This window comes from Phyllobates terribilis, unplaced genomic scaffold (genome assembly GCF_046119375.1).
Source record: "Phyllobates terribilis strain yellow unplaced genomic scaffold, ASM4611937v1 Scaffold_11__3_contigs__length_659146591, whole genome shotgun sequence".
Classification (NCBI taxonomy): Eukaryota; Metazoa; Chordata; class Amphibia; order Anura; family Dendrobatidae; genus Phyllobates; species Phyllobates terribilis.
In genome coordinates this window covers 201,565,424-201,577,604 of record NW_027362771.1, presented here as the reverse complement: position 1 = coordinate 201,577,604, position 12,181 = coordinate 201,565,424, and the positions used below count along the sequence as shown (strand labels likewise).

The 12,181-nt window shown below is 42.8% G+C and overlaps 1 protein-coding gene across 5 annotated transcripts in view; it reads right to left on the bottom strand.

Moving 5' to 3' along the window:
- Nucleotides 1-12,181, bottom strand: part of DOCK4 (dedicator of cytokinesis 4) — a 378,644-nt gene that overhangs the window by 172,567 nt on the left and 193,896 nt on the right. For all 5 annotated transcript variants that reach the window (XM_073651961.1, XM_073651958.1, XM_073651957.1 and 2 more), the window contains exons 15-17: nt 9,768-9,930; nt 9,313-9,419; nt 563-719 (exon numbers count right to left, since the gene is read on the bottom strand). In XM_073651961.1, the coding sequence (XP_073508062.1) occupies nt 563-719; nt 9,313-9,419; nt 9,768-9,930 (427 nt within the window). The remainder of the gene's footprint in view (nt 1-562; nt 720-9,312; nt 9,420-9,767; nt 9,931-12,181) is intronic.

The window sequence follows — 12,181 nt, the reverse complement described above, 5'->3', positions numbered from 1 at the left end:
ATTGCCAACCAATGGCATTTTTGTTTTAAATTGCAGGATGACTTATTTTTGACATAAAAAGTTATGAAAACCCCATGAAACCCCTAAACAAATCTGTTATTGCTCTGCACCGGATAACAAGTAGCAATTTTGCTTTGCTCTCTGTAGAGAAAGCAGGATTCTGTTTCCAAAAGAAAACACATTATACCCTAAAGAATAACTAAACTTGTTTTATACGGCTTTCTAATTGGGGTATACATCACTGCGCTACATTGCAGATTAACATCTAAAATCCATGCACTTGATAATACTTTACGAATGAAGGAAGCATGGGCATAAAATCTCAATGTCTATCATGTGAATAATACAAGTCTGTTACTAAGAGCTCTGCAGTACCTGTCAGGAGCACTCACTTCACTTTGTTTCTAAGGTAACAGGATAACACACCTCGGCACACACAGTCTGCACTGCCGATCCTGCGGAACTAGTACAGCCTTGATCAGAACACTACAAAGCCACATAAAGGCGGCTCTAGCATAGCAGCAGAGTTAATATTTGATGAAACACTTGTCTAATTCCATACCGTTTTGCGTTAGCTTGGTTGAACAGAGGAATGAGGTTATCCAAAAAGACTCTCTTGTATTTTTAACGGCTTGATTATTATTTCCATGTAGATTTCCTTTCAAATATGGGAGTTTGAGGTAGCGGCAGGAATCTTGGAAAACGGTATTCTCTTCACACTGCAACAAACAACAACAAAGTACAATTGTTCGCTGTGTCTACTGTCAGAGTCATGCAGATAGAGGACTCTTCTCCAGGGCATAATAAACATGTGCTGCCATAAAAAGAAATAAGCAATCTTATGTATTTTTAATAAAATTCACTTCTTTGACAGCAACAAAATAAGTGAAATGTTCAAGAATAATAACTATTATAATAAGGAAAACTATGGAAACAAAAAAGTTCTTACGATTGAAATATTAGCTACATTTTGGGGTTCATTGTTGTCTCTTTAAGACGCTGCAGTTTATTAGGTCTCTAGACAGTACCGTAAGTAGAAGCTTCACAAATCCTAAATTACTAATTGTCTATCATGGTAAAAAAAATACCAGCCATAATACTAGACACATTAGGTCTCTGAAAATTGGAAGGCTTTTGCATGAGAAATGTACAGGGCTGTTATTTCACCTACTGCTGCTAAAGATCTGTTTAGTAATAATCTAACAATATAGATCTCGTCTGACATACCAATTTCTACACCTGACTTTGTAATGTTATGTAATGAAACAATTTAAAGATGACCTGTCATTTGCTCAAAAAATGTGATTAAATATCTTGCAAGAATCCTTGCGCTCCCCTGATTCCGCCGCTGTTTTCCACTTTGAGCTACATCATTCAATTGCAGAGATATTCACGTTTATTGACTTTGGAGCGTGTTATATGAAATCTCTGCTTGCAGGCTAACAGGGCATTTCTTCAGTCTTCACTATGGGCGTGCAATATCACATCTCCCTCTCAGATACTGACAATCACAGCACCAGCAGTTTGGGAGAGAGGGGTGAAAGCACCCAGGATTACAGAGAAGACTCTGAAGGAAACACCCAGCTGGACTGCAAGGAGAAATTTCACATACTGCACTCCAAAAGGAACAAATGTGAATACCTCTGCAATCAACTACTGGTACCATTTTGGAGAACATACAATCTTTTGATCACTTTTTATTGAATTTTTGTGGGCGGTATTGGGACCAAATAAGGGAAATCTGGGTATTTCAAGGAGTTAATGTGAATTAATTTGCAAGACCAAGTTAAACTGCCATGTACGTAATTCTCTGTCTGCAGGACAAGAGTTATGAGAATAGCCTCTTAAATAGCATTTGCTGCACAACACCACAATAATGTTGTTGCGCTAGGTGGACTAAACCAAAGAAGAACCCTCTCAGGGCCAGAGATAAATAACCTGGTCGAAATATGCAAATCAATGCGCGCCAATTCTAGCAGTTCTGTTTTTGTTTTTTTCTGTTTGTTTTTTTTTATTTACGACCTCTAGCATATGGGTTAAACACTCCTACATTTTCATACATCATACTTTTATGGATGTGGCAATACCAATTATGCTTACGTTTTACATTTCTTTACTTTCAACTGGGTGAAAAAGGGCAATACTAATTTTCAAACATAACATTTTTAAAATTGTACACATTAACAATATCTTATATTATTATAATTATTACTAGCTATTGAACCATCAGTTCTACGCCCGGGTGGCGAGCATTTTTATTGGTATATTGTCTCCCATGCTGGTATGTGCTGCCCCCATCCTGTCCCCACCATCCAATCTCGGTATGCGTGGCTCCCCTCATCCCCGATCCCGGTATGCGTGGCTCACCTCATCCCCGATCCCGGTATGCGTGGCTCCCCTCATCCTCGATCCCGGTATGCGTGGCTCCCCTCATCCCCGATCCCGGTATGCGTGGCTCCCCTCATCCCCGATCCCGGTACGCGTGGCTCCCCTCATCCTCGATCCCGGTATGCGTGGCTCCCCTCATCCCCATTTCCGGTATGCGTGGCTCCCCTCATCCCCATTTCCGGTATGCGTGGCTCCCCTCATCCCCATTTCCGGTATGCGTGGCTCCCCTCATCCCCATTTCCGGTATGCGTGGCTCCCCTCATCCCCATTTCCGGTATGCGTGGCTCCCCTCATCCCCATTTCCGGTATGCGTGGCTCCCCTCATCCCCATTTCCGGTATGCGTGGCTCCCCTCATCCCCAATCCTGGTATACGTGGCACCCCTCATCGCTATCCTGGTGTGTATGGTATCCCTCATCCTGGCATGCATGGCACCCTATCCCTCACTCCCAATCCCGGTATGCGTGGCACCCCTCACCCCCAATCCCGGTATGCGCGGCACCCCTCACCCCCCAAATCCTGGTATGCGTGGCACCCCTCACCCCCAATCCTGGTATGTTTGGCCTCCTCAACCCCCCCAATCCTGGTATGTGCGGCCTCCTCAATCCTCAAATCCTGGTATGTGTAGCCTCCTCAATCCAAGTATCGTGGTATGTGTGGCCTCCTCAATCCCCCATTCCTGGCATGTGTTGCCTCCTCAATCCCCCATTCCTGGTATGTGTGGCCTCCACAATCCCCCATCCCTGGTATGTGTGGCCTCCTCAATCCCCCATTCCTGGTATGTGTGGCTTCCTCAATCCCCCATTCCTGGTATGTGTGGCTTCCTCATCACCCCAATCACTGCACACATAAAACAATAAACACTTATACTCACCTTCCTTCCTCAACTCTGCTCCAGCGCTGTGTCCTGTCTGCAGCAGCTGCTGCCGGCACATTCACGCTTCTCCATGCCGGGACTATGGGCGTGGAGAAGCGTGAATATGCTTCCTCTTTAGCGGCGGCCACTGACAGCAGGAGCCGGGGCTCAGCGCTCCTCCGTGGCCGCTACTACAGAGAATGAATATTCCGTCTTCTCCACGCCCATGGGAGTGGCCTCAGAGGGAATATTCATGTCCCTTTAGCAGCGGGCACACGTGGCAGTGTGCTCCGCTCCTCCACTGCCGCAACCCGCTCCTCTGCCGCCGCCACCTCCGACTCACCTATCCTCCTCGTTCCCACGCTGCTTGGGGCCCTCACGGGCCCCCTCCGGCCACGGGCCCCATAGAAGTGGCTGTCTTACCTTTAACGGCTGGATGCGGTCTTCTGTCTGGAGCCAGACTGTGCGTCACGCATGCGCAGTCTATTGAGGCTTCGGACAGAGACACGCTTCTGCCGTTATATTATAGATATACATATACAGTACAGACCAAAAGTTTGGACACACCTTCTCATTTAAAGATTTTTCTGTATTTTCATAACTATGAAAATTGTACATTCACACTGAAGGCATCAAAACTATGAATTAACACATGTGGAATTATATACTTAACAAAAAAGTGTGAAACAACTGAAAATATGTCTTATATTCTAGGTTCTTCAAAGTAGCCACCTTTTGCTGTGATGACTGCTTTGCACACTCTTGGCATTCTCTTGATGAGCTTCAAGAGGTAGTCACCGGAAATGGTTTTCACTTCACAGGTGTGCCCTGTCAGGTTTAATAAGTGGGATTTCTTGCCTTATAAATGGGGTTGGGACCATCAGTTGTGTTGTGCAGAAGTCAAGTGGATACACAGCTGATAGTCCTACTGAATAAACTGTTAGAATTTGTATTATGGCAAGAAAATAGGAGCTAAGTAAAGAAAAACGAGTGGCCATCATTACTTTAAGAAATGAAGGTCAGTCAGTCCGAAAAATTGGGCAAACTTTGAATGTGTCCCCAAGTGCAGTTGCAAAAACCATCAAGAGCTACAAAGAAACTGGCTCACATGAGAACCGCCCCAGGAAAGGAAGACCAAGAGTCACCTCTGCTTCTGAGGATAAGTTTATCCGAGTCACCAGCCTCAGAAATCGCAGGTTAACAGCAGCTCAGATTGGAGACCAGGTCAATGCCACACAGTTCTAGCAGCAGACACATCTCTACAACAACTGTTAAGAGGAGACTTTGTGCAGCAGGCCTTCATGGTAAAATAGCTGCTAGGAAACCACTGCTAAGGACAGGCAACAAGCAGAAGAGACTTGTTTGGGCTAAAGAACACAAGGAATGGACATTAGACCAGTGGAAATCTGTGCTTTGGTCTGATGAGCCCAAATTTGAGATCTTTGGTTCAAACCACCGTGTCTTTGTGCGACGCAGAAAAGGTGAACGGATGGACTCTACATGCCTGGTTCCCACCGTGAAGCATGGAGGAGGAGGTGTGATGGTGTGAGGGTGCTTTGCTAGTGACACTGTTGGGGATTTATTCAAAATTGAAGGCATACTGAACCAGCATGGCTACCACAGCATCTTGCAGCAGCATGCTATTCCATCCGGTTTGCGTTTAGTTGGACCATCATTTATTTTTCAACAGGACAATGACCTCAAACACACCTCCAGGCTGTGTAAGGGTTATATGACCAAGACGGAGAGTGATGGGGACCTACGCCAGATGAACTGGCCTCCAGTATCACCAGACCTGAACCCAATCTAGATGGTTTGGGGTGAGATGGACCGCAGAGTGAAGGCAAAAGGGCCAACAAGTGCTAAGCATCTCTGGGAACTCCTTCAAGATTGTTGGAAGACCATTTCCGGTGACTACCTCTTGAAGCTCATCAAGATAATGCCAAGAGTGTGGAAAGCCGTCATCAAAGCAAAAGGTGGCTACTTTGAAGAACCTAGAATATAAGACATATTTTCAGTTGTTTCACACTTTTTTGTTAAGTATATAATTCCACATGTGTTAATTCATAGTTTTGATGCCTTCAGTGTGAATGTACCATTTTCAAAGTAATGAAAATACAGAAAAATCTTTAAAAGAGGTGTGTCCAAACTTTTGGTCTGTACTGTACATATATATATATATATATATATACATATATATATATATATATATATATATATATATACATATACAGTACAGACCAAAAGTTTGGACACATCTTCTCATTTAAAGATTTTTCTGTATTTTCATGACTTTGAAAATTGTACATTCACACTGAAGGCATCAAAACTATGAATTAACACATGTGGAATTATATACTTATACAAAAAAGTGTGAAACAACTGAAAATATGTCTTATATTCTAGGTTCTTCAAAGTAGCCACCTTTTGCTTTGATGACTGCTTTGCACACTCTTGGCATTCTCTTGATGAGCTTCAAGAGGTAGTCACCGGAAATGGTTTTCACTTCACTGGTGTGCCCTGTCAGGTTTAATAAGTGGGATTTCTTGCCTTATAAATGGGGTTGGGACCATCAGTTGTGTTGTGCAGAAGTCAGGTGGATATGTAGCACCCTGAGGATTCGGCTGCTACAGGGGTATTGCACCTCAACCCAGAGGTGTGATATTCCACTCCCGGGTAAGGATGGAGTGTGGATCTGAGCTCGGTAGGCTGCATGCACTACACACATCCCATTTCCGAGGAGCAGACCGACGGTACTCCCACTTAGAAATGTGCAGGTACGACAGAGTCTGTTCCTGGCTGGAGTGGGAGGGGGGTGGTACATCCCATGTAGTGTAGGGGCAGATAGGGGGAGCAGCCTGGGTAAAGATAGGAGCTCATTGGGTGCTGGTCACCTGAGCTCACACATAGAGGGTGTATATAAGGTGGGCACCAACTAAGATCAGGGTCAGATGCAGAGGATCAGATGCAGAGAGGATCAGCTGCAGAGAACAAGTCAGGAGAGGAGAGAAGAAAGACCAAGACCCAGAGTGAGAGAGGAGAAAAGAGAGAGACCCAGAGCACAGAAGAGAAGGACTCTGAGATCCCAACTAAAAGCACCGGGTGAAGAGTCGGCATCAGGGTACCGGAACCCAAGCTGGTGGGGGTAAAAACATTCCCCAGCCAGAGACCGGAGACCGTGGGCAGCGTCTGCCACGGTCACCCATCACATCCACCCCGAAGGCACACCACATGAAGGGTCAGGGAACCCAGGGCCAAGGGTGTCCCAACAGAAGGCCCGAGGGAGCTGGACCTAGGTGGATTACTGGTGGGGACGGCCAGAGAACGGGACAGAAAGAGAGCTCAGGGCCACGCTCCGGACTTGTTTGGGGGTTGGCTGGATCCAGGACCTGGTGGACGCAGCACGGCTCGGGTGGTCACTAGCAGCTGGAGTGACCAGTACAACATCTGCAGTAAGTAAACACCCTTAACTGCACAACCCGACTCTGTCTTCACTGCCGTCTGCACTACACCACCACAACCCCCATCCTCTGCGCCTGTCCCCTCTGAGGCTATACCCCTCCCGTTGGGGGTTATCCCACCAAGCTGCGCACCCACCATCAGCCTCAGCGGACCCTGCTGCAGCGGCGGCCACAGTGAGCGCATCACAACGGGTGGCGTAGTCGACACAAAAGAACTCTTAATAACATCTGTAGGACTGCCACATAACACTGAGCTTGACGCCCTGGGCACGGGGCCGGGTCACAGCCGCTCGGAAACTACAACCCCCCATCTGATCCGGTGCCGGGTATTCCCCTCAAAAAGGAATATGTCCCAGGGGGCGCGTCAGATACACAGCTGATAGTCCTACTGAATAGACTGTTAGAATTTGTATTATGGCAAGAAAAAAGAAGCTAAGTAAAGAAAAACGAGTGCCCATCATTACTTTAAGAAATGAAGGTCAGTCAGTCCGAAAAATTGGGCAAACTTTGAAAGTGTCCCCAAGTGCAGTTGCAAAAACCATCAAGCGCTACAGAGAAACTGGCTCACATGAGGACCGCCCCAGGAAAGGAAGACCAAGAGTCACCTCTGCATCTGAGGATAAGTTTATCCGAGTCACCAGCCTCAGAAATCGCAGGTTAACAGCAGCTCAGATTAGAGACCAGGTCAATGCCACACAGAGTTCTAGTAGCAGACACATCTCTACAACAACTGTTAAGAGGAGACTTTGTGCAGCTGGCCTTCATGGTAAAATAGCTGCTAGGAAACCACTGCTAAGGACAGGCAACAAGCAGAAGAGACAAGAACACAAGGAATGGACATTAGACCAGTGGAAATCTGTGCTTTCGTCTGATGAGTCCAAATTTGAGATTTTTGGTTCCAACCACTGTGTCTTTGTGCGACGCAGAAAAGGTGAACGGATGGACTCTACATGCCTGGTTCCCACCGTGAAGCATGGAGGAGGAGGTGTGATTGTGTGGGGGTGCTTTGCTGGTGACACTGTTGGGGATTTATTCAAAACTGAAGGCATACTGAGCCAGCATGGCTACCACAGCATCTTGCAGTGGCATGCTATTCCCTCCGATTTGCCTTTAGTTGGACCCTCATTTATTTTTCAACAGGACAATGACCCCAAACACACCTCCAGGCTGTGTAAGGGCTATTTGACCAAGAATGAGAGTGAAGGGGTGCTACGCCAGATGACCTGGCCTCCATTCACCAGACCTGAACCCAATTGAGATGGTTTGGGGTGAGCTGGACCGCAGAGTGAAGGCAAAAGGGCCAACAAGTGCTAAGCATCTCTGGGAACTCCTTCAAGATTGTTGGAAGACCTTTTCCGGTGACTACCTCTTGAAGCTCATCAAGAGAATGCCAAGAGTGTGCAAAGCAGTCATCAAAGCAAAAGGTGGCTACTTTGAAGAACCTAGGATATAAGACATATTTTCAGTTGTTTCACACTTTTTTGTTAAGTATATAATTCCACATGTGTTAATTCATAGTTTTGATGCCTTCAGTGTGAATGTAAAATATTCATAGTTATGAAAATACAGAAAAATCTTTAAATGAGAAGGTGTGTCCAAACTTTTAGTCTGTACTGTATATACATATATATATATACATACATATATACATATACACACATATACATATATATACATATACACACATATACATATATATACATATACACACATATACATATATATACATATACACACACATATATATATACATATACACACACATACATACATACACACACACATACATACATACACACACATACATACATATATACACACACACATACATACATAAAGAACTGAAACCCAAAACCAACTGAAATCTATTGGGACCTGAACTTTGAAGCCAGAAAATTCTCACTCTCTCTCTCCCTCACATTCTCTCTCATTAAAACAGACTTCCGGGAGTAGTCAGTGTTCAGAGTTCAGCACCGGAGATTTTAAAGTTTGGGTTTACTGCTCTCTAATCCTGCGAAGTCTAACACTCTGAGTACAGACAGCCCAGTGGCAGAGTGTATAGAGACACACCACCATCTGGTAACACCTAGTTGTCAGTTTATTCATAACAGAGGAGCAGCACAATGCAGAGTTCTGAGAATAGATGTTCCGGAACTGTCATACTATGGGGAATATGTGCATCTAGTAAAGAGAGCTGACAGGTCCTTTTAGACAAAGATATTCTCCAACTTTAACTTTAAATGGCTTTCCCTGTAAGTACAACCTCTCTCAATATGTTCATCATATGATCACCATAGATGAGTCGCCCTTTCAGGTATCTTCTCTATTGACTAGAATGGAAGGGCCAGTGGAGAAGCAGATCCTGATGTGAAGGAATCAGCGTAACCATTACATTACATCAATTTACTTTAATAGGGAACATGTAATAATACACTGATCAATCCCATTAACAGTAACATATATGGGAAATAATACTTTTTTCCAATAATCTATCAGAATCAGAGCATGAAGCTTATTTGCTTGCATTATAAATATTCTAACAGGTTGGAATCTATTATAGCTATAATATTTCATCAGTCTAGTATAAACACAGCAATTGGCATAATACCTTGTGCACGATGAGTTCATGTGTGCCATCTGGAAAAGTTCGACCATCTTCTTGCATCAGTGGGATAAATGAAAAGCCAAACAATTTTTTCTCACCCTTCTCCTTTGCTAAAAACACAAAAAAAACCATATATTATATTTTATATTCTATTTTAATACTAACTTCTGTAAACATTTCATATAGCTACTGCTAGTGGCAGTAGTAAGAAACATAGGACAAAAAATGCAAAATATACATTATCTGAATAGGTAATCCCCCAAACTTTTTTATGTTTTGTTTTTGAATAATTGGATTTTCAATGACAAAATAAAGGGAAAAAAAACTACAAAAATATTCAAGGGGATGAGTCCTTTTTTCTATTAACTGTAAAATAAAAAATATGTTCTTACATTTCATAACTAAATTATATCTACCATGAATAGTAAATTGTATATAATAAAGGAAATCATTCTTACTAGAACAATGTCGGAATTCAAATCGGATATGTGATCCTCTAAATTTATCCACAGGTATAGGAAGCTTTAGTAATTCGGCCCATCGAGGGCTGTTGTTGTGATATAATACAAATGAATGATACTCATGAGCAGCTGGTTCTCCTGAACCAAAAGATATATAATCCTGGAAAAAAAACGCACATGCCTTAAAACTTTCACAAATTAGGTTAGTTAAAGGGAATCTGTCAGTAGGATCAACCCTCCTAAGCCGTCTGTATTGACTAAAATATTACCTGGATAGCTGCGATCCGATGTCTTACAGAGAAATCAACATTTTTCTTAATATGTAAATGAGCTGTTAAAATCTATTGACAGTCATAGATCTTCCTGAGACTCTGGAACTTTTAAATGAAAGGAGGCATTACCAGTGCGAGGCATGTAATGACTGACAGTCTGCTCCCCTGATCTACATGTCTCACACTGGTAACGCCCTCTTTCATTTAAAATAAGCTCTGGAGGCAGATTCTCAGGGAGATCTATGTCCGGCCCATAGATCTTAAAATGGCATTTACATATAAGGTGGATTTCTCTGGAATTAGACATCAGATATCAATGTATCATTTTATTCAGCTTCCTATGACATGACCTACATTCCCCATATAGAAGGCTTAGTAGGGTTGATCCTGCAGACAGATTCCCTTTAATGCAGCCAATTAAAACTAAAGTAACATCTTGGAGCTATCTCACATAGTGTATTGGTGAATTGCAGAGTCCCTATATACCCTTCATTCTCATGGCAATTCCAGCTCAGACATTTAAGTCATACCTATATTTGATAGTTGCAGGTCTTAGACATGTACCCGGTCTTTACGTGGGTATTGGAGGTGTCCAGACTCCAGAGTTACCAGGTGAGATCGTTCAGGGACCTTCACATGGGAAGTAGGACTTCATCTATTAGATATTTATGGCACATTCTCTGAATTCCCCTATAAGCTGCTCAGCCTAGGCGTTAGGCATATGTATGCATACAGCCATATGAATGTTTTCTTATTAGCGAAACATTCCCTTCAGAAGTGGAATCATTTTGATACGGATATCAATAGCGTATTGAGAAATGACAGCATCTCAGACATAACATGCGGCACCCGAAGGGACTCCGCGAGCTGATGTACAGGCTATTTCTATGTGCATAGGAACTTCATTTGCATAATTTCATGTTAACTTTTTACTAGCTGGAATGCTTAACATGCTTGTCAGCTATTCAGAATGTAAATAGTCTAATTAGCATGCCAATAATGGAAATCTTTTTGTGAAATAGAATAAATTGGGGTTATGCATCTTGAACCAACTGTGTCAAGGGAAAAGGAGAAGCTTCCAATGCAACCAACTGGTAAACCTTCAATGTTTTCATCACTTGTGATTTTACCCTTTTATTGTTAATTAAATTAGTCCTCATAATACAGGCCACATGGTTTTCATTGTTTGGAACTGAAGACTTAAACGATTAACTGGAAATAATTAGCAATTTAACAGATTAAAGGGAAAGTGCTGTTCTTTTCATTTTCCCCATCTGGAATGCATTTATAAAATGCTGCTTATTATTAATGAAGAAGGAAGCCGGGGTGAGCCAGATGATGTGAAACCAGACATGTAACGAGTTAAGGAAAGGATAATGAAATTTGATTACATCTACAAATGCTACATAAACACTAGGGCACAATATTTTGGCATTAAAGAGAACCTGCCACATGAAAATACAGTCCAATTTACAGGTGCCATGTTATAGAGTAGGAGGAGATGAGGAGATGAGCAGATTGATATATAGTTTTGTGGGAAAAGATTCTATATAACCTGAGTTTTCATGATTTAATCCCCTGCTCTTTCTGGGATTTTCATCCAGTGGGCAGTCCTATCAGAGACTGACAGCCTTCCTTATATAAGAATGCATACAGAGAAAGCTGTCAGCCACTGATAGCACCACCCACTGGATCTAAAATCCTTGAAAGAGCTGAGGTTTAAATGAGTAAATCACAGGTTATACGGAATCTTTCCTTACAAAACTATATGTCAATCTTCTCAGCTCCCCCTGCTCTTTAACATGGCGCCTGCAGATTGGACTGGATTTTCGTGGTGGCAAGTTCCATGTAAACCGGAAACATTCATGTCACACGTAAAACACCATTTAACACTAATATTAGATCTATCCAAATAGCAAAAGAGTAAAATCCAATAATGCAAATCATTACTAGATTACAAAAAAAAAAACTATAGATCACAATGAATCACAGCTAAGAATAGAGGTTAATAGAACGGCATTGATTATCCAGTATCTCCAGTTTGATGTGCTCAGTTTCCGTGTATCTGTCACTAATTACTGAGGAGCAATCCCATGTAGTTTACAATCTTGTGTTCAAATGTGTATATTTTTTTGAAAC